The sequence below is a fragment of the Eumetopias jubatus genome, unplaced genomic scaffold (assembly GCF_037043125.1).
Source record: "Eumetopias jubatus isolate StellerSeaLion01/CBP00866 unplaced genomic scaffold, mEumJub1_p1.0 scaffold_12, whole genome shotgun sequence".
In the NCBI taxonomy this organism is placed as follows: Eukaryota; Metazoa; Chordata; class Mammalia; order Carnivora; family Otariidae; genus Eumetopias; species Eumetopias jubatus.
In genome coordinates, this window is record NW_028274818.1 from 62,788,958 (window position 1) to 62,816,650 (window position 27,693).

The following is a 27,693-nucleotide window of genomic DNA, read 5'->3' on the forward strand; positions in this document are numbered from 1 at the left end:
CATCTTCTTATCCATTCATCAGTCATAGATATTCTGGCTCTTTCCATAGTTTGGCTATTGTGGACATTGCTGCTATAAACATCAGGGTACACGTACCCGTTCGGATCACTGCATTTGTATCTTTGGGGTAAATACCGAGTACTGCAATTGCTCGGTCATAGGGTGGCTCTATTTTCAACTTTTTGAGGAACCTCCATATTGTTGTCCAGAGCGGCTGCACAAGTTTGCGTTCCCACCAACAGTGTAGGAGGGTTCCCCTTTCTCCGCATCCCCGCCAACATCTGTTGTTTCCCGACTTGTTAATTTTAGCCATTCTGACTGCTGTGAGGTGGTATCTCACTGAGGTTTTGATTTGGAATTCCCTGATGCCGAGTGATGTTGAGCACTTTTTCATGTGTCTATTGGCCCTTTGAATGTCTTCTTTGGAAAAATGGCTGTTCATGTCTTCTGCCCATTTCTTGATTGGATCATCTGTTCTTTGGGTGTCATGTTTGGTAAGTTCTTTATAGATTTTGGATACTAGCCCTTTATTTGATATGTCATTTGCAAATATCTTCTCCCATTCTGTAGGTTGTCTTTCGGTTTTGTTGACTGTTTCTTTTGCTGTGCAAAACCTTTTTATCTTGATGAAGTCCCAATAGTTCATTTTTTCCCTTGCTTCCCTTGCCTTTGGCGTTGTGTCTAGGAAGAAGTTGCTGCGGCTGAGGTCAAAGAGGTTGCTGTGTTCTCCTTTAGGATTTTGATGGACTCCTGTCTCACATTTAGGTCTTTCAACCATTTTGAGTCTATTTTTGTGTGTGGTGTATGGAAATGATCCAGTTTCATTCTTCTGCATGTGGTTGTCCAATTTTCCCAACACAATTTGTTGAAGAGACGGTCGTTTTTCCATTGGACGTTCTTTCCTGCTTTGTCGAAGATTAGTTGACCATAGAGTTGACGGTCCATTTCTGGGCTCTCGATTCTGTTCCATTGATCTATGTGTCTGTTTTTGTGCCAGTACCATACTGTCTTGATGATGACAGCTTTCTAATAGAGCTGGAAGTCCGGAATTGTGATGCTGCCAGCTCTGCTTTTCTTTTTCAACATTCCTCTGGCTATTCGGGGTCTTTTCTGGTTCCATACAAATTTTAGGATTATTTGTTCCATTTCTTTGAAAAAAGTGGATGGTATTTTGATGGGATTGCATTAAATGTGTAGATTGCTCTAGTTAGCATTGACATCTTCACAATACTTGTTCTTCCAAACCATGAGCAGGGAATGTTTTTCCATTTCTTCATATCTTCCTCAATTTCTTTCATGAGTATTTTATAGTTTTCTGAGTACAGATCCTTTGTCTCTTTGGTTAGATTTACTCCTAGGTATCTTATGGTTTTGGGTGCACTTGTAAATAGGATCGACCCCTTAATTTCTCTTTCTTCTGTCTTGTTGTTGGTGTATAGGAATGCACTGATTTCTGTGCATTGATTTTATATCCTGCCACTTTAGTGAATTCCTGTATGAGTTCTAGCAGTTTTGGGGTGGTGTCTTTTGGGTTTTCCACATAAAGTATATCACCTGCAAACAGTGAGTTTGACTTCTTTGCTGATTTGGATGCCTTTTATTTCTTTTTGTTGTCTGATTGCTGTGGCTAGGACTTCTAATACTATGTTGAATAGCAGGGGTGATAGTGGACATCCCTGCCGTGTTCCTGACCATAGGGGGTAAGCTCTCAGTATTTCCCCATTGAGAATGATATTCACTGTGGGTTTTTCATAGATGACTTTTATGATATTGAGGTATGTACCCTCTATCCCTATACTCTGAGGAGTTATGATCAAGAAAGGATGCTGTATTTTGTCAAATGCTTTTTATGCATCTATTGAGAGGATCATATGGTTCTTCTTCTTTCTTTTATTAATGTATTGTATCACGTTGATTGATTTGCAGATGTTGAACCAGCCTTGCAGCCCAGGGATAAATCCCACTTGGTCGTGGTGAATAATCCTTTTAATGTACTGTTGGATCCTATTGGCTAGTACTTTGGTGAGAATTTTTGCATCCATGTTCATCAAGGATATTGGTCTGTAATTCTCTTTTTTGATGAGGTCTTTGCCTGGTTTTGGGATCAAGGTAATGGTGGCCTCACAAAACGAGTTTGGAAGTTTTCCTTCCATTTCTATTTTTTGGAAGTTTCCGAAGCATAGGTATTAATTCTTCTTTAAATGTTTGGTAGAACTCCCCTAGGAAGCCATCCGGCCCTGAGCTCTTGTTTGTTGGGAGATTTTTGATGACTGCTTCAATTTCCTTAGTGGTTATAGGTCTGTTCAGGTTTTCTATTTCTTCCTGGTTCAGTTTTGGTAGTTGATACATCTCTAGGAATGCAACCATTTCTTCCAGGTTATCTAATTTGCTGGCATATAGTTGCTCATAATATGTTTTTATAACTGTTTCTTTTTCTTTGGTGTTGGTTGTGATTTCTCCTCTTTCATTCATGATTTTATTTATTTGGGTCCTTTCTCTTTTCTTTTTGGTAAGTCTGGCCAGGGGTTTATCAATCCTGTTAATTCTTTCAAAGAACAAACTCCTAGTTTTGTTGATCTGTTCTACTGTTCTTTTGGTTTTTATTTCATTGATTTCTACTTGAATCTTTATTACTTCTCTTCTCCTGCTGGGTTTAGGCTTTATTTGCTGTACTTTCTCTATCTGCTTTAGGTGTAGGGTTAGGTTGTGTATTTGAGACCTTTCTTGTTTCTTGAGAAAAGCTTGGATTGCTATATACTTTCCTCTTAGGACTGCCTTGGCATGCATCCCAAATATTTTGAACAGTTGTGTTTTCATTTTCATTTGTTTCCATGAATTTTTTTTAACTCTTCTTTAATTTCCTGTTTGACACATTCATTCTTTAGAAGGATGCTCTTTAGCCTCCATGTATTGGAGTTGTTTCCGACTTTACTATTGTGATTGAGTTCTAGGTTCAAAGCATTGTGGTCTGAAAATATGCAGGGAATGATCCCAGTCTTTTGGTACTGGTTGAGACCTGATTGGTGACCTAGGATGTGATCTATTCTGGAGAATGTTCCATGGGCACTAGAGAAGAATGTGTATTCCGTTGCTTTGGGATGGAATGTTCTGAATATGTCTGTGAAGTCCATTTGGTCCAGTGTGTCATTTAAATTCTTTATTTCCTTGTTGATCTTTTGCTTAGATGATCTGTCCATGTCAGTAAGGGGGGTGTTAAAGTCCCTCACTATTATTGCTATTGTTGTCGATGTGTTTCTTTGCTTTTGTTATTAACTGCCTTATAGAATTGGCTGCTCCCATGTTAGGGATATGGATATTTACAATTGTTAGATCTTGTTGAATTGACCCTTTAAGTAGGATATAGTGTCCTTCCTCATCTATTACAGTCTTTGGTTTAAAATCTAATTTGTCTGATAAAAGGATCGCCACCCCAGCTTTCTTTTGGTGTCCATTAGCATGGTAAATGGTTTTCCACCCCCTCACTTTCAATCTGGAGGTGTCTTTGGGTCTAAAATGAGTCTCTTGCAGACAGCATATCGATGGGTCTTGTTTTTTTATCCAATCTGATAGCCTGGGTCTTTTGATTGGGGGCGTTTAGCCCATTTACATTCAGGGTAACTATTGAAAGATATGAATTTAGTGCCATTGTATTGCCTGTAAGGTGACTGTTACTGTACATTGTCTGTGTTCCTTTCTGGTCTATATTACTTTTAGGCTCTCTCTTTGCTTAGAGGACCCCTTTCAATATTTCTTGTAGGGCTGGTTTCATGTTTGCAAATTCCTTTAGTGTTTGTTTGTCCTGGAAGCTTTTTATCTCTCCTTCTATTTTCAATGACAGCCTAGCTGGATATAGTATTCTTGGCTGCATATTTTTCTCGTTTAGTGCTCTGAAGATATCATGCCAGTCCTTTCCGGCCTGCCAGGTCTCTGTGGATAGGTCTGTTGCCAATCTAATGTTTCTACAATTAAGGTTACATATCTCTTCTCCCGAGCTGCTTTCAAGATTTTCTCTTTGTCTTTGAGACTCGTAAGTTTTACTATTAGATGTCGGGGTGTTGACCTATCTTTATTGACTTTTTGGGGGGGTTCTCTGAGCCTTCTGGATTTTGATGCCTGTTTCCTTCCTCAAATTAGGGAAGTTCTCTGCTATAATTTCCTCCAATATACCTTCTGCCCCTCTCTCTCTTTCTTCTTCTGGGATCCCAATTATTCTAATATTGTTTTGTCTAATGGTATCACTTATCTCGTGAATTCTGCCCTTGTGATCCAGTAGTTGTTTATCTTTTTCTCAGCCTCTTTATTTTCCATCATTTGGTCTTCTATATCAGTGATTCTCTCTTCTGCCTCATTTATCCTAGCAGTTAGAGCCCCCATTTTTGATTGCACCTCATTAACAGTCTTTTTGATTTTCACTTGGTTAGATTTTAGTTCTTTTATTTCTCCAGAAAGGGTTTCTCTAGTATCTTCCATGCTTTTTTCAAGGCCAGCTAGTATCTTTAAAATGGTCATTCTGAACTCTAGTTCTGACATCTTACTAATGGTCCATATGGATTAGGTCCCTGGCAGTCGGTACTGCCTCTTGTTCTTTTTTTTGAGGTGATTTTTTCTGTCTTGTCATTTTGTCCAGAGGAGAATAGATGAATGAGAGAACAAAATGCTAACAGGGTAACAACGACCCCAGAAAAATATACACTAAACAAATCAGAAGAGACCTGAGACCAGGGCAAAAGAAAGGGAAAGAAAGAAAAAAGGAAAAAAAAAAAAAAGAAAAAGATAAAAAATAAAAAAAAGAATATGATCAAATATGATCAGGCTGGTGCATAGATCAGTGCCACACACTAGATTTTGGGCGTATCTTGTCTGTTAGAAGAAAGTGCCTCCCAAAATTCTAAAGAATGAAAAACATATGTACAAGAACAAGGGTAAATACGATGAAGGGATGGAATATGACTGTACAGATGAAAATTATAAAAGATTTTATAAAAGGAATTGTTAAGAAGTTGGTTGAAAAAAGAAAAAAGAGGAATTAAGAAAAAAAAAACGGAGAGAATGTAATCAGGCAGGAGACTAGAACAAAGCCATACACTAGAGATTTAGGGTATATTTTGGTCTCTTAGAACAAAGTATATACCATAATTTTAAAGAGAGAACTATATATATATATATATATACCAAAAATAAAGTTAACTAGTAAGAAGGGATAGAATAGGACTCTAAATATGAAAAATAAAAAAGATTTTTTAAAAAAGGGATTGATAAGATGTTGGTTGAAAAAGGGAAAAAGAAAAATTCAAAAAAAAAGAAAAATTAAAAAAAATTAAGTTTGAAAGACTAAAGAATCATGAGAAAAATGCGATGAATTCTATGTGCTGTATTCCCCTAGTGCTGGCGTCATTGATCAGTAAACTTGGTCTTGGCTGGATGGTCCTGCTGTTCTTTGGTGGGAGGGGCCTGTTGCCGTGGTTCCCAGATGTCTTTGCGGAGGTGGATGTGCCCCGGCCTTGTCGGTCCGGGCTAAGTAATCTGCTCGGATTTGCTCTTGGGAGCTTTTGTTCCCTACAAGCTTTCCCTATGGCTTTGGAGGGTGAGAGTGAAAATGGCAGCCTCCAATCTCCACCCTGGAGGACCTGAGAACTCAGGGCCCACTCCTCAGTGAGCCCCCAGAGAAAAGCAGTCAATCACTCCCGTCTCCGGCCGCACTCTGTGCTCACCCAGCCTGTGACTGAGGGTTTTTATCTCTGGCACCCAACCCATGTGGAGTCTCCAAACCCAGGAGATCCCTACGGTGTGCTCCTGTGGTGCACTCCCGTGCCACTCCTCCCGGGGAAGGAAGAGGAGTCTCCCCACATCTGCCACTTGTTGGGTCCCTGCTGGAAGAGCAGTGGCCCGACCGGGCCACGGATCACGTTTTATGGCAACCCTGAGCTGAGAGCCCACTCCTCAGCTCCGTCTCTGCAGCCAGCTTCCCCGCCCCGATACCTGGGAGTTCTGCTGCACTCAGGCACCCCTGGTCTTCCGGTGACCCCGAGGGTCCCACGACCACACTGTCCCAGCGAGGGTTCCACCCCCTGCTTAGCCACTGGAGCGTTGTCCCTCATCAGAGCAAACTTCTAAAAGTTATGATTTTGTGCTCCGCTATCACTTGCTGGTAGCGGCTGACGGAGGCTCCCTCCCCGGCTGTCCATCTTCCCGAATATCGCCTTGAATTCACTATCATCCTACCTTCCAGAAAGTGGTCGCTTTTCTGTTCAGAGAGTTGTTGCTATTCTTTTCTTCGCTCTCCTGTTGAGTTCATAGGTGTTCAGAATGATCTGATCTCTATCTAGCTGAATTTCTGGGACTGGACGAAATTTAGGTCTCCCACTCCTCCGCCATCTTGCTTCTCCTAGTGTTTGCATTTTCTTTGAGTAAATATCCCAGAAGTGGAATTGCTGGATCATATGATAGTTCTACTTTTAATTTTTTGAGAAACTTCCATGCTGTTCTCCATGGTGGCTGCACCAATTTGAATTCCCACCAACAGTGCACAAGGGTTCCCTTCTCTCAACATCGTCGTCAACACTTGTGATTTTTTGCTTTTGTTAACAGCCAATCCAATGGTTGTGAGGTGATACCCCCTCATCATTGTGAGTTGCATTTTCTGATGATGAGTGATGTTGAGCATCTTTTCATGTGTCTGATGGCTATTTGTATTTCTTCTTTGGAAAAATGTTTATTCAAGTCCTTTGCCCATCTTTAATAGAGTTTTTTAATATTAAATTGCATAGGTTTTTGATATATTTTAGATATTGACTCCTGATCGGATGTATTATTTACAAATATCTTCTTCCATTCAGTAGGTTGCTTTTTCATTTTGTTGATGGTTTCCTTCAATGTGCAAGTTCAGTCTTTAATGCAACAAACTTTTCAAAAAAGAAAAAGATCTGGACATAAAAAATTTCCTAAGAATTATCACTGCAATCTAAGATTTTAATCTCAATTTTTTTTCCTGCAAATACCACTTTTAAAACTTTCAGTCATTCCTTGGTAATGGTAAAAAGAAAATGGTTAACTAGAGAGTAACAAAATATGCTCATTTTCAATGATGACATTCATTATCATAATATCCACTGAGGTTGAAACCTGAATATCCTGAAGACAACTAATTGCTTAAGCAACAAGACAAGTCAGTCTGCACTATGTGCAGATCAACACATCCCTTGGATTTGCAAAAAACGCTTAATATTAAAAGAATGGCTCTGGCTCACCCACAGAAAAATGAATCAATGACAGTGTTTTAGTCTGTTTAGGCTGCTATAACAAAACACCCAAGATTGGGGGCAGCTTATAAACAACAGAACTTTACTTTGTACAGTTCTGGGAAGTCCAAGATCAAGGCACCGGCAGACTGGGTGTCAGGTGAGAACTTCCTCCTCAGTTCACCAATGGCTGTCTTTTTGCTGTATCCCTATGTGGTGGAAGGATGAGTAAACTCTTTGGGGTCTCTTTTATAAGGGGACTAATCCCTCCCACAAGGGCTCCACCCTCATGACTGATCACCTCCCAAAGACCTCACCTCCTAGGACCATCACACTGGGGATTGGGTTTCAACACACAAGCTTTGTGGTGAGGGGGACACAAATAATCCATAGCAAATACTATACTACACAATTGGGATAGTATTAAATACATTATGAAATAAACACCCAAATACTTAATTTTATAGGATCAAATGGAAGTATTCTTACACTTAACAGGCAATTCTTCATATAATTACCTCAGATAATGTCTATCGTTTTCACAAGCTAAGCTCATAGTTTGCATATATTTCACACAGAAAAATTAATGCAAAGTAATCTATGTTTGCATTTAGTTTTTAAGGTTCTTTCAAAAACAACTGTGATACAGACCTAAGTATAAAAATGCCATATTTTAATAATATAGATCAATATATATTTCTTTTTTTTTAAGATTTTATTTATTCATTTGTCAGAGGAGGAGAGAGAGAGAGAGCGAGCACGAGGAGGGGGAGGGGCAGTGGGAAGCAGACTCCCTGCTGAACAGGGAGCCCGACGCAGGACTCGATCCCCAGGACCCCAAGATCATGACCTGAGTCGAAGGCAGACGCTTAACTGTCCGAGCCACCCATGCATTCCCAATTTATATTTCCTGAAATACAAATTAAACCTTTAGGATACCACAGAAGAACTGACAAGGATCTAAGGTCAGAGTTGCTGGACACTGAAACTGTTAGCTACAAATTATCAGCTAAATGCCTCAAGCCCTATTCGTCTACTTCCTGGCCTCTTCCTATAAGTCTGAAAATGCAAAAAGAATTCTAGATCACCAATCGGAACGAGTAGCCTGTAAACTGGCAATTTTTAAAAAAGTGATGCAATACAAGCTAAGAAAATTTTCTGGCATTAGAAGTGGCCTACTGAAAATACTTAATAATATGAAAAGACAAAAAAATAGCTTCCTTTAAAAAATCATTTTAAATTCCCAATCATTATTATCAAAATAATGTGTATTAAAATATTTTATTAAAACTAAATTATCAAGATTAAAGAAGAGACTGCTCAGGTCTACCACATTAAATATTAACTGATTTTTCATTTGGAAAATAAAATATACTTTTAAAAAGGTAAAAGTTCTCAAGGTAATTGCTTTGAAATATGTACATTTATTAGGATATATGTGAAATACCTGGGCTGTTTGTGAAATATAGCCAATACCAACACAATAAAAATAATAAATATTACCATTTTGGGGCATTAAGAGCAGTACATTCTAACTACAATCATAAAAGCTACATGTTATCTCCATATTACAGATGATTAAATATAATAAATGATTAAATATAAGTGATTATTCCCATTACTATCACAATAGGCACTATTTTTTTAAAAGATTTATTGGGAGAGAGAGCGAGTGCGGGGGGGGGGTTGGGGGGGGAGGAAGGGCAGAGGAAGCGAATCCTAAACAGACTCCCCTCTGAGTCCACTCCACGACCCTGAGATCATGACCTGAGCTTAAACCAAAAGTCGGACACTTAACTGACTATGCCACCCAGGTGCCCCACAATAGGCAATATTTTTGAGCACTTCTACTTGTTGGGCATTGTACCCCAAGTGACTTACATGAATTATCCTCAAAACACCCTTATAAAATAGAATTATCATCTGCATCACAGAAATGAAAAAAACAAGGCTTAGAGATGTTATAAAATTTGCCTAGCATCACACAGTTATTGAGTGGTAAAGATTCAAACTTAGGTTGTCTATCTCTAAGACATATCATCTATTTATTACACTAAAACTACAGTTTCTATTAATTTGAGACAATAAATGTATAAATTATTCCATTAAGAAGAAGCTTCTTAAGTCTCCTTCATAATAGCATAATATGAACTGCATAAGAGAAAGGACTTATTAGAGAACACAGCTTCTCAAAGTGTAGAACAAGAATATGAATACAACATACCTTTTTTGAAAGATCAGTGCATCTAGAGCTGGGAGCTACATACGGTCTCATTTTCAAGAAGCCGCTCTCACCACAGCCTCTGTGCATGCAGCTCCTTCCCCAGAACCCGCTTCCCCATATGTTTTGCTACCAAGTCTCAAACTAAGTGCTACTTCCTCAAGCAGGTAACTCAATTTAGAGTAAATAGGTTCTCCATTATTCTCTCTCATACCATAGCATTCTGTTCATTGTTATTATAATATTTATTGGGTTTATTTTCTAATATGACTGTTTTATTCACCCCAGTGCACTCTAAGACCAGAACACAGTAAGCACTCAATAAACATTTCTGAATGATAAACGTTATTTGGAAAATATACATCTTAAAATAGTCCATTTGCCAAAAAGATAGGACATGAGAAATTAGTAAATTTGGGAAAAGAATAGATATAAAAAAATGTGAAAACATATATATTAAAAATATGTTATAAATATTTATATGTAAATACAACATAAAATTGGTTTCTACAGGTTAGTTTATATATTACTTATATTAGAAAAAAAAGGTTTAAATAAATGCTTTAAGTTTCCACATTATGAAGCAGGGTAAGGAAAGCAAATTAAACCCAAAGTAGCCAGGAGGAAGGAAATAATAAAGATAAGAGCAAAAATCAATGAAATAGATAACCCCAAAATAATAGAAGAAAATCAGTAGAACCTAAAGCTGAAAATATCCATAAAAATTACTAACCTTTAGGAAGAATGATCAGAAATAAAAAGAGAGAAGAAACAAATTGCAATATTAAAAGAGAGACGTTAACCACCGCTCCCTACAGACACTAATGCAATAACGTGAGAACGTTATTAACAATATTAAGCAAATACACTTAAAAATTTAGATGAAATGAACAAATTCTTAGAAACACACAAACTACCAAAGTTTACTAAAAAAAATGCATGTGTATATATATATATATGTATTTATATATATTTTTTTCAATTCATTGTTAAAAACCTTCCTACAAAGAAAACTCTTGGTCCAAAAATTTCACTGATGAAATATACCAGAAAACAGAAGAGGAAGCAATGCTTCCCAACTCATTTCAAGAGGTCAACATTATCTTGAATCCAAACCCAGAGACATTACTTGAGGTTGGGAAGAGGAGGGACCTAAAGAATATTATGAAGGAACAAATACTTAAAATTCTTAACAAAATTTCATCAACACATCGGGAGGATACTATCTCATAACCAAGTTGGGTTTATCTAAGAAAGGCAAAATTGGTTTAACATTAAAAAATCAAACAAAATTCAAGGTATTAGCAGAATAAAGAAACAAAAATGCACGAGATTAGAAAGAAGTAAAATTGTGTCTGTTTTCACATGATATGATCATCTACACAGAGAATCTCAACATACTCACAAAAAAATTTTTTAGCAAGAATGTGAAATTCAAGGGTAATAAGTATCAATTGCATTTCTATATATTATCAATCAACAATTCAAATTTGGAAGACCAAGCACTTACAATAACATCAAAAACAAAATAGTTCAGGATAAATTTAACAAAAAATGTTCAAGACCTGTACACTAAAAACTATATAATATTGTTGAATTAAAGAAAATCTAAATAATCAGAAAGCTATACCATGTTCATGGATCAGAATGCAATACTGTTAATATGTCAACTCTCTAAATTGATCAACAGATTTAATATAAGCCCAGTTAAAGTGCAGGAGACCTTTATGTAGAAATCAACAAGCTTATTCCCTAATTTATATGGAAATGTTAAGGAAATAAAGTTGTCAAAACAATATTTTTAAAAGAAAAGCAAAAGTAGAAGACCCAAACTGCCCATTTTTAACACTTACTGTAACGTAAGTGTTAAAGACAGTGTGGCAGGCATAAGAATGGATAGATAGAGATTAATGCAACCAAAGAGAGGGTCCAGGTATCAACCCCATGTATATGGTCAATTCATCTTTTGACAAAGGTGTCAGGGTAATTTAATGGGAAACAGATTATATTCTCAAAAAATATGCTGGAACAATTAGATATCCAAATGCAAAAAAAAAAAAAAAGAAAGAAAAGAAAAAAGAATGCTGACTCTTATATAGCACCATATACAAAAATTAACTTGCAATGGATCATAGACCTAAATGTAAGTGCTAAAACTATTCACCCCTTTAGAAGAAAACATGGGAGAAAAAAATCTTAAACTTGGGTGAGGAAAAGATGTTTTAAATTCGATACAAAATGTACAAACCACACACACACACACACACACACACACACACACACACACCGATGAAATGTACTTCATCTACTTTAAAACAGTTGTCCTTCAAAAGACACTTTTAAGAAAGCCTATCAAAAGAAGATATCCAAATGGCAAATCAACACAGGAAGATGCTCAATATCATTAGTTGTTCAGGAAGTTCAAATTAAAACTACAAAATACCACTACACACTCACCAAAGTGGGTAAAATTTAAAGATTAACCATGCCAAGTGTGGTGATGATGTTAAATAACATCCTAGAAATGTAAAATTCAATTTGGCAGTTTCTTATGAAGTTGAACATACCAAATGACACAGAAATTGCACTCCTAGATATCTAGCCAAGATAACTGAAAATGTATGTCCATACAAAGTTTTGTACTGGAATATTCACAAGTTTTTTTCATAATAGCCCAAACTGCAAAGAACCCAAATGCCTATCTACTAGTGATTGTATAAGCCTATTATGATGCTACCATGTAATGGGAGTAAATCCATGAAAAGAAACAAGCTACTGATATATGCAACAATTTTAATGAGTTTTTAAAGTAATAAGCTAAGTGAAAGATGCAGAACACAAATGACTAGATACTGTTTGGAGATAATTCTTGGAGCGATTATACTTTTTAATATTTAGGTATTGTGTTGCGATGCCTTGTGTTTTTTTGTCAAGGTCTCCAATCGTACATATATTGTGTCTTTGGTTTTCACTCTTTCCATATGCTCACTCTGAGTATTCCAACCTTTGTGTGAAAAGTTTAATTACCCTAAAAATGTGGTGCTTTGCCATAACCACACAAAGGAGAAGAATCGTGGAAATAGGCAAAGCCTGGCCAGCTCCTACAGTCCCAGTCACCTCATCTGAGATTCTAGGTATGAAAGTAAGCCTCTCAGATACTGAGGCTAGTCAAGGCTTTGAATTATTACCTTAGATGCAGTGATATATTGGCTTAATGATTTATCTTAGAAAACTAGCCTTGAAATACTATAAAAGTATACTAAAATACAGTATATACTAAAGTATATACTAAAAATCTTCCCAAACTTATTTTGCCTTCAATTTTATGTGCTAAAATGAATATTACAATGCATCGTTCTTGGCTTGGGAATTTTTGAAAAAGCTTTGGATGAAAGCAATAGAATTCTGATATAACCTATATATTAATAACTACAACAATTAGCAAAGAAATTAACTTGTCAGACTCCTGAACAATAAAGATATTTATATACATATAAATTTAGTAAAATTTTCAAAATCATCACTATGAATATAAAATGATACTTTTAATTTAAAAATCACCCAAATCACACCTCCATAAATTAGTAACTAGAACTAGAGAGCTGACTCCCGGGACTTCTGCCTCATGTGAATTTAAAATGAGATGATTCTGGTTCACTGAAGACAAAAATGCCAGCCAAATAATGAAAATCTGAAGCAAGTACGAGAGGATCTCAAGACTGGCATGAAACTCAAAGTCATATGCAAAAAATAAAGTGAATTTTATCAAGGTAATTAATATAGTGTACAATGAGCTAAGTACAGACAAGAATAATGAATAAGTGAGTGTTAGTTCACCCATATCCACATAAATAGAGGAATGTGAAGAATTTATCAGGTGAATAAACATTTCTACACAGTGACTTTCCTTTATCCTCTAATGGGTATCTTAACTTCCAATTTCAGCTTGAAGACTGGTTTACAGAGGTCCAGAAAGAAATACAGCTGAGTAAGATTTCTGGGGAAGAATCCGAAGTAGAGGCATACGAGTTTTATTTTTTTATTATTATATTCAAGAATTTTATTTTTAAGTCATCTCTACCCCCCAATGTGGGGCTCGAACTCACAACCCCAAGATCAAGAGTCGAACACTCCACCAACTGAGCTAGCTAGGCGTCCCCTAAGTAGAGGCATTCTAAACCGACCAGCACCATCTTAGTTTTCACTTTACTTTTTCTTTTTGTTCTCAGAATATTTTTCTCCTTCTTATGTAAATTTGGTAATACCTAAGCTACAAAAAGAGGGTTGATTTGGATATGTTAGCAGCAGTGTCACTGGTTACATTACTAGAGTGCTTTTATAATTTGCTCTCCAGATGCCGAATGACTGTTTATCCAAGGCTGCCCTGAATTCACTTTCACAACTTTGAGCTCCAAACCCACCCCTGTACATTCCATTCTATCGCCAAGGTTCGTGCTTTGCATCAACCCAAGAAAAAGGAAGAATCCATGCACCTGCTTAGGAACTAGTCTTTGTCAAATCCAATGCACATTTTTCAACTGTTATCTTGCAGGATTTACTGTTCTCTGTTCTACTTAATACACAGAACTTAGCTTCGTAGGCTTCTCTTGCCTGGCTCCTTCTGCCCAGAATGCTCTTTAGGCTTCTCTCATCAACAACACGTCTACTGTTGGTGTCTCCAGGTGCCATTCTTGGTCACTAATGTTCTAACTTTACATACTTCTCTCACCCTCGACCTTTCTTCCCTTCTTTGGTTTTAGCCCTGCTGATGAAGCCTATTTGTATCTCTGACCTAATTCTACTTCCCTGTAAGCCACACTAGGTACCCCAAATATAAGATGATCACACCAGAACTTATTCCTCATCCTGTGTTTCCTGACTTTTGGAACAGCCTATCCATGCAGTTCCCCCCCAGCAGCAAACAGGAAACTGTGTGACATTTTTCTATTTCCATTTAGTCATTAAATCCTGGAAATACTAGGGGCACCTAGGTGGCTCAGCTGGTTAAGCAGTCTGACTCCTGGTTTCAGCTCAGGTCATGATCTCATGGGTTGTGGGATCAAGCCCCAGGTCAGGTTCCGCACTGCACTCAGCACAGAGTCTGCTTGGGATTCTCTCTGTCCCTCTTCCTCTGCCCCTCCCCCTGCACCTGCTCTCTGTCTTTTCTAAAATAAATAAATAAATCTTTAAAAGTCAATCAATCAATCCTGGAAATTCTGGTACCTAAACATGATTAGAATTTTATTCCTTCTAATATTACCTCAATTAATGACCCTATCAGTTTATGACTAAATTAGTAAAAACCTAAATGCAGTATCCTCTCAAGTAGTTTCCCTGTTTCCAGTTCTGTCCTCGACCCAAGCTTGCTATTGCTACAACGGATTCTTTCTGAAACATTTTCTTACAGAAATCCTTCCATGATGCTCCACTGTCTTCAGGATAAAATCTAAATTGGTTGGGAGAGAAGATCTGTCCTAATATGATGCTGACTACTTGTTCAGACTCTTTTGGCTTTTCTCTGCAGGACTTTATGCATCACCCCATACACTGTGTTATATCTGGGCAGGTGGGGGAGAACTGGCAAATTCCTGTACATTCTACATATTTTATTTCCTCTGTATAGGAATATTCTCCTTCTCATTCTCAGTGATCGAAGTTATAGTTAAACTAAAGTCTTAGCTTAGCAACTACTTGAGGAAGTGTTTCATTTCAACCCTGACATTCTCCCCCCTTCTCTTCTCTCTTCCTTCTGGATTGATTCAAGTGCCCATTCTCTATATCCCACAGCAACTAGTGTTTTATAGTAATAATGACACTATAAAGCATATGCATATTCTCTATAACCCCAACTACCACAGTCATCTTTTAAAAGAAAGTACGTTTTCCTTATTTCTGTATCTGCTGAGGTCCAGTCGATAGTAGTTGCTCATTAAATATTTAATAGGCAAGTGGACTATAATGGGATAGGTTCTAAAGTTCAAACATAAGTTATGAAGTATAATCAAAATCATTCTTGAAAATTCCTAAGGAAGGTACTACACTGCAGACCCAACATACTGTCTCAATATAGTTAAGCCCAGCAGTTCTTCCTTCAGCACTGAAATACTGCAGTTTCTTTAGATGAACATCTGTAGTTAAAGGCACTTAATGACAATGATTTATGAAAACTATGTATTTTTAAGCACCAGAGCTTATATCCCATGAAACTCTATGGATGCCAAGTAGAAACTGACATGGCATAAAAGAAGAGCAAATTTATTTCTCATCTTACCATAACTCTGTGAACACACTTATCGAGAAAAATGGCAGAATCACCATATCCTTCCTTCCTTTCTTTCTATCTATCTCTATGCTGTCTCCTTTTGACCCCATTTCTTGAATTCATGTAGTTAACCGCAATTATGATGTGATCCCCATTGTACTGATATGCCTATGAGCAGCCACTGTTGACTTCTTACACCAATATCCTCTCATAATCCACTTCCATCAAGATATATATTTAGTGCTTTAAGCAATACAGGCAAACACAGAGATAGTAAGAAGCATGGCCATGAGCACACTAAATTCCTGTGCAATCTATTAGGCTGAAACAAGTTCATATATTCACAAAAATGAGAAGGTCAGAAAAAGAATATCTCAACTGCTGTTTTATACTTCATGATAAAACATTCCAGAACACAGGCTAAAAGGATGCTATTGCTAATTAAAAATCAAGACAAGTATGAATTAAGTAAAAATTGGGCTACTTATAATTACTTTAATAGGTCCATTAAAGAAGCTCATCTTGAGGTACAGCTTGGACATAAAGAGATTTGAGGATGCTGCCCTTTGGGTGAGCACTGTTTACCAGAGTTACCTTTCTTTCTTTCTTTTAAAAAGATTTTATTTATTTGAGAGAGAGAGTGAGTAGGGGAGGAGCAGAGGGAGAAGGACAAGGAGACTCTGCGATGAGCACAGAGCCCGACACAGGGCTCGATCCCACGACCCTGAGATCATGACCTGAGCCAAAAATCAAGAGTTGGAGGCTTAACTGACTCTGCCACCCAGGCGCCCCCAAAGCTTCCTTTTCAATAGGCTGGTCTCTTAGATGCCACCCAGAGGTTCCTAATAGGGTAACGCCTCCCATGCATCTGTGAGTGCTGGTATGGACTGCCTGGGTGAGTTTATAGCTTCCCTTACTTTACCTCTATTTCAACCTTACTGCCAAACATAAGGACCATGTTTAATATTTTTTCTACAGCAATGGAGTTTTCTACATTTCTAGGAAGAATCCCTGGGCAGAATAAATGTCATGGTGAACCTAAAGCAAAATCAAAATTAAGTAAGTCACAATAAAGACACATTGAACATAGATTTCCTTTGCAGAAATGATAAAGAATAGAAATAATCACATCAAGTTCCAAGAACTAGATAACTATTTGTATTTATAAAGTACATTCAAAAGTGCACCTAAAATGTATTTAAAAATATGTGATAACTTTAAAGAGAGAAAAATTGGGAAATTACATACACAAAACTTTCATTTTTACTAAAACTGTATAAGTATAATCAAAATTTCCTTTTATATATATATATAATTACTATCCATGCATGTGAAAATTATATACCACATACAGAATCAGTTCACCTGCCTCAATCCATGAAATTATTTAGTCTTTATCTATAACACATTCTCAAAACAGAAATTTTGAAAAAAGAGAGAAATAATGTAGGAGTTTCAGTGCTAAAGAAAACCATCTGGCTAGTCTGAAAATCTGTTTTCGTGTGTAAAATTGTTTCAACAATCATCAATTAATTAATCTCATAAGTACTCTAGGTTTAGAATGACAGTGTGGGTGCAGCCCCCGCCCCCCGGGGGGGCTCCAAAGCTTCCCTCACCACACCACATAGAACTCTCTTCCCTCCCGCGGAGTCCCGCGGTTCTTCATCTGTAGTTCCGAAAAAAGCGGTAATTATCACTTTACACCTAGTGTGGGTATTGTACCTTACCTTCCCCACTCGACTGTAAACTCTTTGAGGGTAAGATCTATGTTTGGTTCAGATTTTATGTCCCACAACACCTACCAGGGTGCCTTGCACAAAGCCTCAAAAAATACATATTTTATAACTACACTCAAAGATACTCCCTTCTTGAAAAAAGATTTTCAAGTTTTGTCCCCAAAATAAACTATGTAGTACATTACTTTCTATTTTTCTTCCTACTTCTCAGCAGTTTCCAGTTTAAAAATCCCTGTTGATCCGTGCTCCTGGAGAGAGTTTATTCATCCATTCACTTAACTTTATTCATTCAAACCACCCAATAAATATTTGTCAAGTTCCTACTTTGCCAGGTAGTGTGTAAGGTGCTGGGGGGGGGGCGGTTACACCAGCAAAAAAGCACTTAGGGAGCTAGAGTCTAGTAGGAAAGACATACAAATCAACAGGTAATTATAAAACAACATGAGAATTGTTATAACAGATGTAAAGACATGATACTCTGTAAGAGTATTTCTCTAATTTAAGAGTGCTTTCCAAGTTTTTGTTTGTAATTTATCATTTTCCCGATATTATGGTCTTCCCTGGTCATCTATCTATCCATCCGTCCACCTAACTTCCTTCCTTCATTTTTTAAATACATAATATCTATCCGTGGTAAAAATACAAAAACTGCTCAAGAATACATAATCGAGAAAGAAGCCTTCCTCCTACCTTGTCCCCAGCCACTCGGTTTATCTTCCCAAAGGTAGGCACCAATGCCCAATGCATAAGCACAGGAACGGTCAACGCACATACAGAGCCACGTATCATGAGCACGTGGTCCTACTTTCTTTTAACCATGACAATGGTAGCATGCTTTAGACTCTCCACCTTGTTTCTTTCACTTCATAGTATCTTAGAAATTGCTCTCTGCCTTCATTCTTTTCAATGGATATAAAGTATACCACTGCATGGATACAGCACGGTTTATTTAAGCAGTCTCCTTAGCAAGTGCTCATCTAAGGTTCTACAAATTCTGCCATGAATATATTTACCCACATGTCATTCTGTGGTGGGTCTGTGAGTATGTCCGCACGGTAATTCCTGGAAGTGAAATTGCTGGCTCCGAGAATATGAGCACTTTTTACTCTGATAGATACGAACACAGAGGATTCGCCAGTTTAATTTCCCACAGAAAAGGAAATCCCCACCTTCATAATGTAAATTCTAACCTTTACTGAAATGGCTCCCAAATCTATACCCACAGTTCTGACCCCTGACTTATTTTCTGTGATATCTCTGTGATACGTCCACAATCTTTCCACATACCCATTTCCTTGGATCCTTAGGAAAACCCTTTTTGAAAACAAATTTATACTCTTACCCTCGACACATTCTTTGTAAATTCACTCTATTAGTTCTCCCTGATTCCAAACCAAAGCCACTTTTGGTCCCTCTCTCTTTCTACCCACACCCGATTCACTGGTCATTAAGGTGGACTGGTCCTGTGCAATTCCACAAAGTTCGTCGTCTTTGTATTTCCTCAGACAACCTCTGACTGCAATGCCTGCGCTAGTCTCATCCAGCTGCTCAGGTTCTTTTTGCCCTGTGCTCGCCCCGGTGAGTCTGTTCACATGATCCCCTCTGCCTGAAGAATCTTCTCAAGTCAGTCCCCTGCTGAAATCTCAGTAAGCACTGAAGGACTACCCTTAATGCCAAATCACCCAGAAAGCATTTTCCATTTTTTTAATCTTTTTTTCATAAAGAATTTTCTAATAGGAATTTATGAACATTTAGGTCCTTCACTACACATTCTAATTTATAATACACTTACAAGGTAAATTACAAATGTCATAGAAAGATGATGTCTTAGCACATTCTGGTAAACCTACACTGCCTTGGCATTTAAAATGTGATTACCAAATGAATGGATGAATGTTTGCAATTCCTACAAGTCAGATAATTCTATAGGAGAAAATACTCTATAAAGGATATTTAATCCATTTATTTTGAAAAACAAAACTACTTTAAGATCTGTGAGATACAATCCTCTATTTAATAATTAAATTTATTTCAGAAAACCCACAATGTAAAGTATTTCCAGTTAACTATTCTAGTAAATTAAAAATTTCCCTCATGTTGATTTTGATCCAAAACAGGGAGGAAAAAGGACCGGGGAACAAAGGAATAGGTGAGATGTACCACTACGCTGATTGCATTTCTCTTCAAAACTACAAGATCCTTTCAAAATCTCTCACATATAGTCAAGGTTACTCTAACTACTGTGTAAAAGAAAAGGGAACTCTGCACGATGTGCCTACAGACTACGGCTCATGTGAGTTTAAAATGGGCTAAATAATTTTTTACGTTTCACAAACACTTGAAAAGAACTTTGCAAAGCATCATAAATCCTGTATTTCCGGCTTTCAAAATTAAACCACATGATTTCCAAAAGCATATTTGTGCTAAGATATTTTACATTTAAAAAATATAGGGAGAAAAAGAATATGATTATGCTTTCCAATATGTAAAAGCAGTCATAAAAAAAACAAGCGACCATTACGTTTCATTAGAAATGATTCAGCTCCCATCTACCCAAATCCTTGCCAGGAAGTAGACAACTGTTACATTATAACTTATATTTTCAGTAATTACGAAAAAGGATGACAGTACTACCATGCATATTCAAGGGCTGGATTAACTTCTTGACTCACCTCTCCCCCATTTACATATTCCATCACAAAACACAAACGGTCTTTTGTCTGGAAGGAATATTTCAAGGACTTGAAATGAAAAAGAAAAAATGTTACATTATAATCCAGTATTCTTATAAGGATACCAAAATAGAATACTTAGAAACAGTAAGCTTGAGGGATGAAATGAATCATTCTTGTCCTAAAGAGTCTACTTACTCCTTAAGAGTGTTGAAGAGTTTTGAAGAACATAAAACAAATTTTGTTTAGATCAGCATTGGCTACTGTTAGGGGAAAGGTTAAAATTAAAATTTTAAGTAAAAATACACTTAGTAATTGTGATGGGCACCTCTCAATCTATCATGCTGTCTATCTGAAACTGTATTAGTCCCCGAAGTTCCCATCTGCACGACCTTCACGTGAGGAAGTCTCAGGAATACAGCTAGAGCAGTTATGTTCGGGCTTCTAATATAGTTTCAACACTGCTTTTTGCATACTGGGTGGGTGCATAACATGACTGAATTCAACAGAGTTGGTTCATATAACTGTGTAAGTTACAATGATATCAGAACTTTAGAGCTACCTTATTACACTGGACAATATACACACAGCAACGTAACAAAGTAAGTCTAGGTATCTGATTATACCTTTGAAAACATTCCTACTTTACATAATCCTAAATCTTTGAAAGGTTCCCCCTTTGGAAAGTCTACCGGTTGTTTTTTCTCTTTCTTTTCTACCTGTTATTTTTAATCTTAATACGCTGAGAACCAGGAGCAAATTGTCTCTATTATAAGCAATCTAAGTACAAGACTATAAAAAAATTCAATTTCTTTCAAAACAAGTAATACGCATGGAAGTCAAGAAAACATATCATAACTTAGCCTACTTTTAATTTAATGTATTCAGTATTCCTGGATTTCTTAAAGTACTCTATACCTATGGGTGGTCTCAATTTCTACAAAAAATATTCAGTAAAGATTTTTTGCCTTTCATATCTGGAGACAAGGCTGCTTGATCATTTAAATATTTATCAGAAGCCAATAAACAAAGGAAACACAAAACCCTCACATTTAATACTAAGAATTTCTTGTAAGTCTACCATTTTCTCAGTGGTCTCCGTATATTTGCTCTATGGTTTTTTGTTTTTGTTTTTGAAGGCAGTGAAATCCGTGAAGGAAAAAAAAGTCTCAAAAAAGGAATGGCTGTATAAGAGGAGGGGAGACAAATGCATGCATATTGTAAACTTAGGCCCTACACTGCAATAAGGTCAAAGGAATAAGACTTACAGTCTTTCCACAAAGAAAATGGCATACCTAAGTAAATGTTACTTTTCATGGCTTAGTTGTTGCAATAAAACTCCCTTAAATTTAAAATGTTATGATTATCACATCTGCCCTTGAGTCACTTACTGTTAAAAAGGGGTGTCTGGTGTTCTTTAATACTCTGCTCTCAGTCAGAGTATGCGCCACTTCATCCTACAAAAGAAAAAGGGAAACCTTTAATATATGTACTAAGCAGCAGTAAAATCAAATTTTCACTTTTTCTAAGACCAGAAGAGGTTCTGTCTCCGGAGACAGAAAAAGATGTGAAGAGACGAGGACATGTTTCCTTTATTGCTATGCTTTTCCTCCACATCCCCTCCAAAAAAAGATCAAATTAATAATTTAAATCAGATGGCTGTAAGGTATAATAGACTCATATACACTCAGTCGTACTTAATCAGATTATATTGATAATGATACAAAAATCACCAAAAAGTTATCAGGGACACAGATGACTAAACAGTTAACCTTTCCCCTTGAAGGCAATGCCTTAGCGGCTAATATTTAGGCATGGAGTACTTAATATTTCAATGTTTGTAGTATATTCTATTCAGGAGGATATAAAGGATATATTTCAGTCAAGATCATAGAATTTGTAAGTCTCCTACTTAAGAGAAAAATCAGTTCCTGAAAACAGGAACATAAAATATACAGATAAGATTTAATTGTCAACTATACATTTTAGAAATAGAAACACAGAATATAAAAATTGTATTTTTCTGCTTGTGGCTTTTTAACGTGCTTCTTAAAAAAAAAAAGTCACAACCTACTTTAGGTGACAACCTAAAAAATCTGGGTGTATTTCAAACCAAAAGTAAGTGTATTTCCCCAATCTTGTACATAAATCTCATCTTGACATCAAAAATGAACTAGGAGAGATTTTCTTCAACATATGGAGAACTGGAAAAATGTTTCATATTTCAAAAATAACACCATCTTCAAGAAGAAAGGAAAGGAAGACACTGCTGAAACTAACACAGCATCTCCGGTCTTTGCCTCTAGCAAGATCCTAAACAAAGCTCTTGCTGGATTAATGTCTCCACACTGTCAGCAAATCACAATTAGATTGTTAAGTAAGATGTGGAGAGCAAAACACTGGGTCACTGCATTATATTTATCATCTGACCTCAGTCAGACCTAGAAGATAAATGAGAAATAGATTGATCAAAGATGCTAAGGCCTGGAAGACATTCCAAGAGGGCAGGGCCAGCCCTGTCTGAACAAGGCAACTGTAATTAACAACACAGTGTTTAAAACTGGGAGTGAAACAAAGCGTGGGTATGAAACCACTCCTGAATTATCTGTTTAATAAGAATCAGGCTTAAGTGCTCAAACAGTTCAAAAGCCTCTGTCACATCATACTATAGTTTCCAAATGAATTAGAATAATAGCATCTTAATGCCAACTAAATCGCAAGCAGAAATGATAGCATAACTTACTGATTTCTGCACCCACAGTGCCTAGCATAATGATTAGCACCCAGTAGAGACTTAATAAATGTTTGTTGAACTGAACTGTTTATCATAGGAATAAATTCCAGATGTCAGGGGTGTGGGGCTTCATTAATTCACTCAACCCTTCCATAAATATGCACCAAATCTACTCTGGCCTTGCTCACACACTGCAGACGTGGACTCGAACAACAGAGACAAGGATCCCTGCCCTCAGGGAACTTTCCATCTCCCTACACAGATGGCGATCAATGTCAATGGGCAAAAAAGGCAGAGACCTACTGCAGTTTAGGAGCATTCATGTGATGCACATGAAACACATCAGGAAGCATTGTGCAGGCGGCTACTCTGTGACAAACACAACCAAATCCAATCATTAAAAACCAAAACTCTTGATGTGCCCTCAACTAAATGCTAACGACAGTGCAGGCATAAAGTGGTTTTTAAAAAAAAGACATGATCCCTCTGCTCATGTAGTCACAGGCCAGTGGAGAAGACATAACAGATGGGTAAATATCCAACTTAATAAATAATTACTAATGCTGATGAGTGACATGAAGAAAAAATGGGGGTATCTACTATCCTAAATGGGGTAATGAAGAAAAACTAACATTATTCGAAGAGTGTAAGGTTGGTAATGTGATGATGGGGGAGGCAGGGGGTGACATAGTCTGATTTCTATTTTTAAAGGTTTACTCAGGCTCCTCTGAGTAGAAGGACAGCAAAAATAGCAAAGATGAAGCAGAGGGGCAACAAGGAAACCGACAGAGAAATGAGGATGGCTCAGACCACTGTGGGAGCAGTGGGAGCAGGAAAAGAGGGGGCCATTTTGAAATCTTTTTGAGATATAAAATTAACAGTCATAATTCAGAGTAACCTGCCTCAGCATGAGGGTGTCTCAAAAGAAACATCTCTTTACAGGCAGTCAGAAGGGGATTCACAGAAGAGATACCGTTTTTGCAGGTTATGCTTGAGGACGCTACGGGGCTGGAGGTAGCCAGCCAGGTATGAAACCCACTTGAAATCAGAAAAGATATTCTAGGCTTCAGAAAATATTTCCAGAGGGTAATTGATGCTGCTTTTTATTTATTTATTTTTATTTTTAAAGATTTATTTACTTATTTATTTGAGTCAGAGAGAGAGTATGAGCAGGGGGAGGGGCAGAAGGAGAGGGAGACAAGCAGACTCCCCACCGAGCGCGGAGCCCAACACAGGGCTTGATCCCACAACCCTGAGATCACGATCTAAGCCGAAAGCAAGAATCCAGTGCTCAACCAACTAAGCCACCCAGGCGTCCCCATTCTACTTTTTAAAACAGGCCCACCACATAAAATAGTTATTTTCCTAAATCACTTTGTAAGTTTCAGGAGTGAAGATTAGTTTTTTTTCTAAGTTCTGCAATCTGCCTAACCACAGGGAAGGAGCCAAGGCAAGATGTATGGAAACAAATGCTAAAACAGTATTTCTTTATCATAAGAATGCGAGCAGAATTAATACTGTGTACGTATCTTTCAAATATTAAAATGTATTTTCTACCATATTTTGCATATGATCAGATTAGAATTCTTCCCCCTTAATGCAGATTTAATGGTACTGTACTTCACATACTAATTAGTTTCTGCTATGAAGATAAGGTATGCACAAGCTAAAAAGTAAACACAGATGCCAATAATTTTTAATTACAGTTAAAAGCAACATGTCAAAACAAAAAGTTAAAAATAACAGTGATAAAACTCAGTGGCTAAAACAATGTGATGCCTTTTAAAAAATCCACTCGATCAGGACTTTAAATGAAGAGAGCTAAAAATGCTTGGGTGTGCAATAGAAGTGTAACGATTTCATGAAAAAGCTTCTGAAATTCAGTTTCATGTATATTCATCCACGGCAAAATACTAACTGATGAATTTTTAAATCCAATTTCTCTCATAGGAATGGGATTTTATTTCTTGAGGACATGAGGCAAAGAAGAGTCCTCCTCACATTTATTTTCCCCATCGTCTCCAATTTATCACTCCCTTCTACTACAGGTGGTCTAAAATTCCGCTTTCATTTGCCACCCCCCTTCCTGTAGTGTTGCGTGGTCGTTGGGTATTTCGTGGGGGGTGAGGAGTAGGGTATGGCAAGGAAGTAGAGGAAGAGATCCCTAACCCACTGTCAGGGACAACAAGGCTTTCATGTCCTTTAAGCCCTATAGCAACTCAGCAAGGTAGGCTTTATTATTCCCATTTTGCATCAAGAAACTGAGGCTCCCAGAAGTTAACCTGCTCAAGCTGCAGGTCAAACAGTACTGAACCCACGTTAGGGTAACTTCCACTCCACACCACTCCCTCTCATTCAAACACTCAGCTTCTCCCTAACTGGGCACTTTCCACTATTTTCTTGGTCTTGAATGCAAGACCCTACTGACCCTCTCTATCAGAAGTCCATTGAAATCACGACAGAGCACACTGGAAGCACTTCCTTCCTCCATCAGAACAATAACAAAGACCCAGAGGAGAGACGGAGTGGGCAGGAAAAAGCGAGAACAGGGCAGAAAGGTCTGTGACATGGCTCCCTCACTCTCAATTAAACCACAAGCACTCCCAGTGATCCTTACGTTCTTCCGTCTTGACCCCACAGGTTAGCAATCTATACACTTTTCCCCCCATAGGAAAGATGTCACACTTCTCATGCTCTAAATCTAGGCTCCTAACTTCCCCTCTTTTAAAAACGTGGGCCTGCCCCACTCCCTTCCTGCCCCCCTCTCCCGCTTCTCCCCCCACCCCCCAACCCCCACCCCCGCCACCGCTCTCTCCCCCGCTTCCCCACTCCCCCACTCTCCGGGAGCTGCCAGCCTGTCTTCGAGCTGGGCCCTGACTGCTATTTCTCTTCTCTTTCTTTACCATTTTTTTACCCTGATGCAGAAAAAGAAAGCACAGTTGTTCTCTATTACCTATGAACACTGCATCACCTTTCTCAAGCGCTGTCATTTGATACTTTGTTCTTGATCCTCCCGTTCCAAATATTGCTTGACTTTGATCACGATGCAATCAGTTTGGAACCTAGTCTTTCTTAAATTGTAGAGTATGTTGTTTGTTCCTCCTGCCCTTCACTGCACTGCCTTCTTTCCTTCTGCCCCTTCTAATTCCCAACATTTTAATAAATCAGTCTCTATTTTCTCACCTTTCTATCCCACATCTGAAGGGCAAAGAAATCACTTAAACATACTGACTAAAATGATTACAGTTCCCTCTCCAATCTCAGCTGAATCTTCTGAGGATTCTTTCACCCCTCTCCTGAGGTTACTCTTCCAGTCCTCATTACGGTTGTCCTAGAACCTTCCCAGGCCTCCTACCAAGCCTGGTAGGTGTGCTACCTTACACCTGTCAAACTACTGAGCTGGGACCAGGGCCCAGGTCTGTCTCTTTCAAGTCCAAGAGCTTTTCATTAAGTTCCTCTCTTTTTATCTCAACTTTGCTCCCTCATCCTTTCAAAATGTGATCTACGTCATTCGCAGAAGTCATGAATGACATTTGACACGTTTGATGACACTCTCTCCTGAAGACTTCTCTTGGTTTCTAGATCAGAATCTCTTACTTCCCTCCTCATCAGTAGTTCCATTTTCTCAATTTTCTGCTGGTTTCTTATCTCTGAACCCTTATTCTAGGAGTGCCCCCAGGACTCAGTCCTCAGACCTCTTGTCTCTATGGTGATGGCTCCAAATAGTCTCTATGGCTCCAAATAGTCTCTATGGTGATGGACTTCCAAACAGGTCCCCCAGGCCCAGAAACACCTATCTGACATGGATGTCTAGTAGGGGACTTAAACTTGGAAGTGAAACAGAAACATCATATTTGGCATGTCCAAAACCTAGTTTCTAGGGGCGCCTGGGTGGCTCAGCTGTTAAGCATCTGCCTTCAGCTCAGGTCATGATCCCGGGGTCCTGGGATGGAGCCCCATGTTGGGCTCCCTGCTCAGCAGGGAGCCTGCTTCTCCCTCTGACCCTCTCCTGCTCATGTTCTCAATCTCCCCCTCTCTCTCTTCCTCTCAAAATAAATAATCTTTAAAAAAACCCACAAAAATGTAGTTTCTAATCTGCCATCAAAAAGCTTGTTTCTCCCCCCCCCAAAAAAAACCCACAAAACAAAACAAAGCAAATGAACAAAAATCCCCATTGCAGAGAATGGCAACACCATCCCTGCCGTTGCTCAGGCCAAAGACCAGGCAGTGATCCTCAACCCCTTTCTTTCTCTCACGCCCTACTTCAATCTGTCAGGAATCCTGTTGGCTCAGCAAAAACATACAACCAGGATCTGACTGTGTCTTTCCACTTCCATTGCTACTATTCTGATGTAAGTCATGATCATCAATTATCTGGATTATTGCCATTAACTCCTAAGAAGCTCCCTGCCTCCTACCCATGCCCTATTCTCAACACTGCAGCCAACGAGATGCTCTTAAAATGAAAACCAGGTGATATTATTACACTGCTTAAAAATTTCCAATGGCTTCCCACTTCATCTAGGGTAAAAACTAATATTCTTATGACACCTACAAGTACCTGCACGATCCTAAGCTCTTCTTCCTCCATGTGAGCCATGCTAGACTCCTAGCTAGTCTAAGAGTGTGCTATGTTTGCTGCTTGCTCAGGGTCTTTTCAACTGTGATGCCCTCTGTCTGCAACATCCTCTCCTCCAAAATATCTCAAGGGCTTGCTTCCTCATCCCCTTCAAATGTTCCCTGAACTTTCACCTTCACAGTGAGGCCTTCTGTGATCACTCTATTTAAAATTGCAAAACCCACAAACGTCATTCCTGCCACTCTTCCTTA

General features: G+C 38.0%; 1 protein-coding gene across 4 annotated transcripts in view; it reads right to left on the bottom strand.

Moving 5' to 3' along the window:
- The window catches only part of AKT3 (AKT serine/threonine kinase 3), a 316,408-nt gene that overhangs the window by 85,968 nt on the left and 202,747 nt on the right, over positions 1 to 27,693 (bottom strand). For 3 of the 4 annotated variants that reach the window (XM_088017172.1, XM_028111550.2, XM_028111551.2), the window contains 2 exons: positions 21,521 to 21,586; positions 20,130 to 20,198 (listed from right to left, as the gene is read on the bottom strand). In XM_088017172.1, the coding sequence (XP_087873298.1) occupies positions 20,130 to 20,198; positions 21,521 to 21,586 (135 nt within the window). The remainder of the gene's footprint in view (positions 1 to 20,129; positions 20,199 to 21,520; positions 21,587 to 27,693) is intronic. The other variant, XM_088017171.1, reaches the window with a different exon arrangement.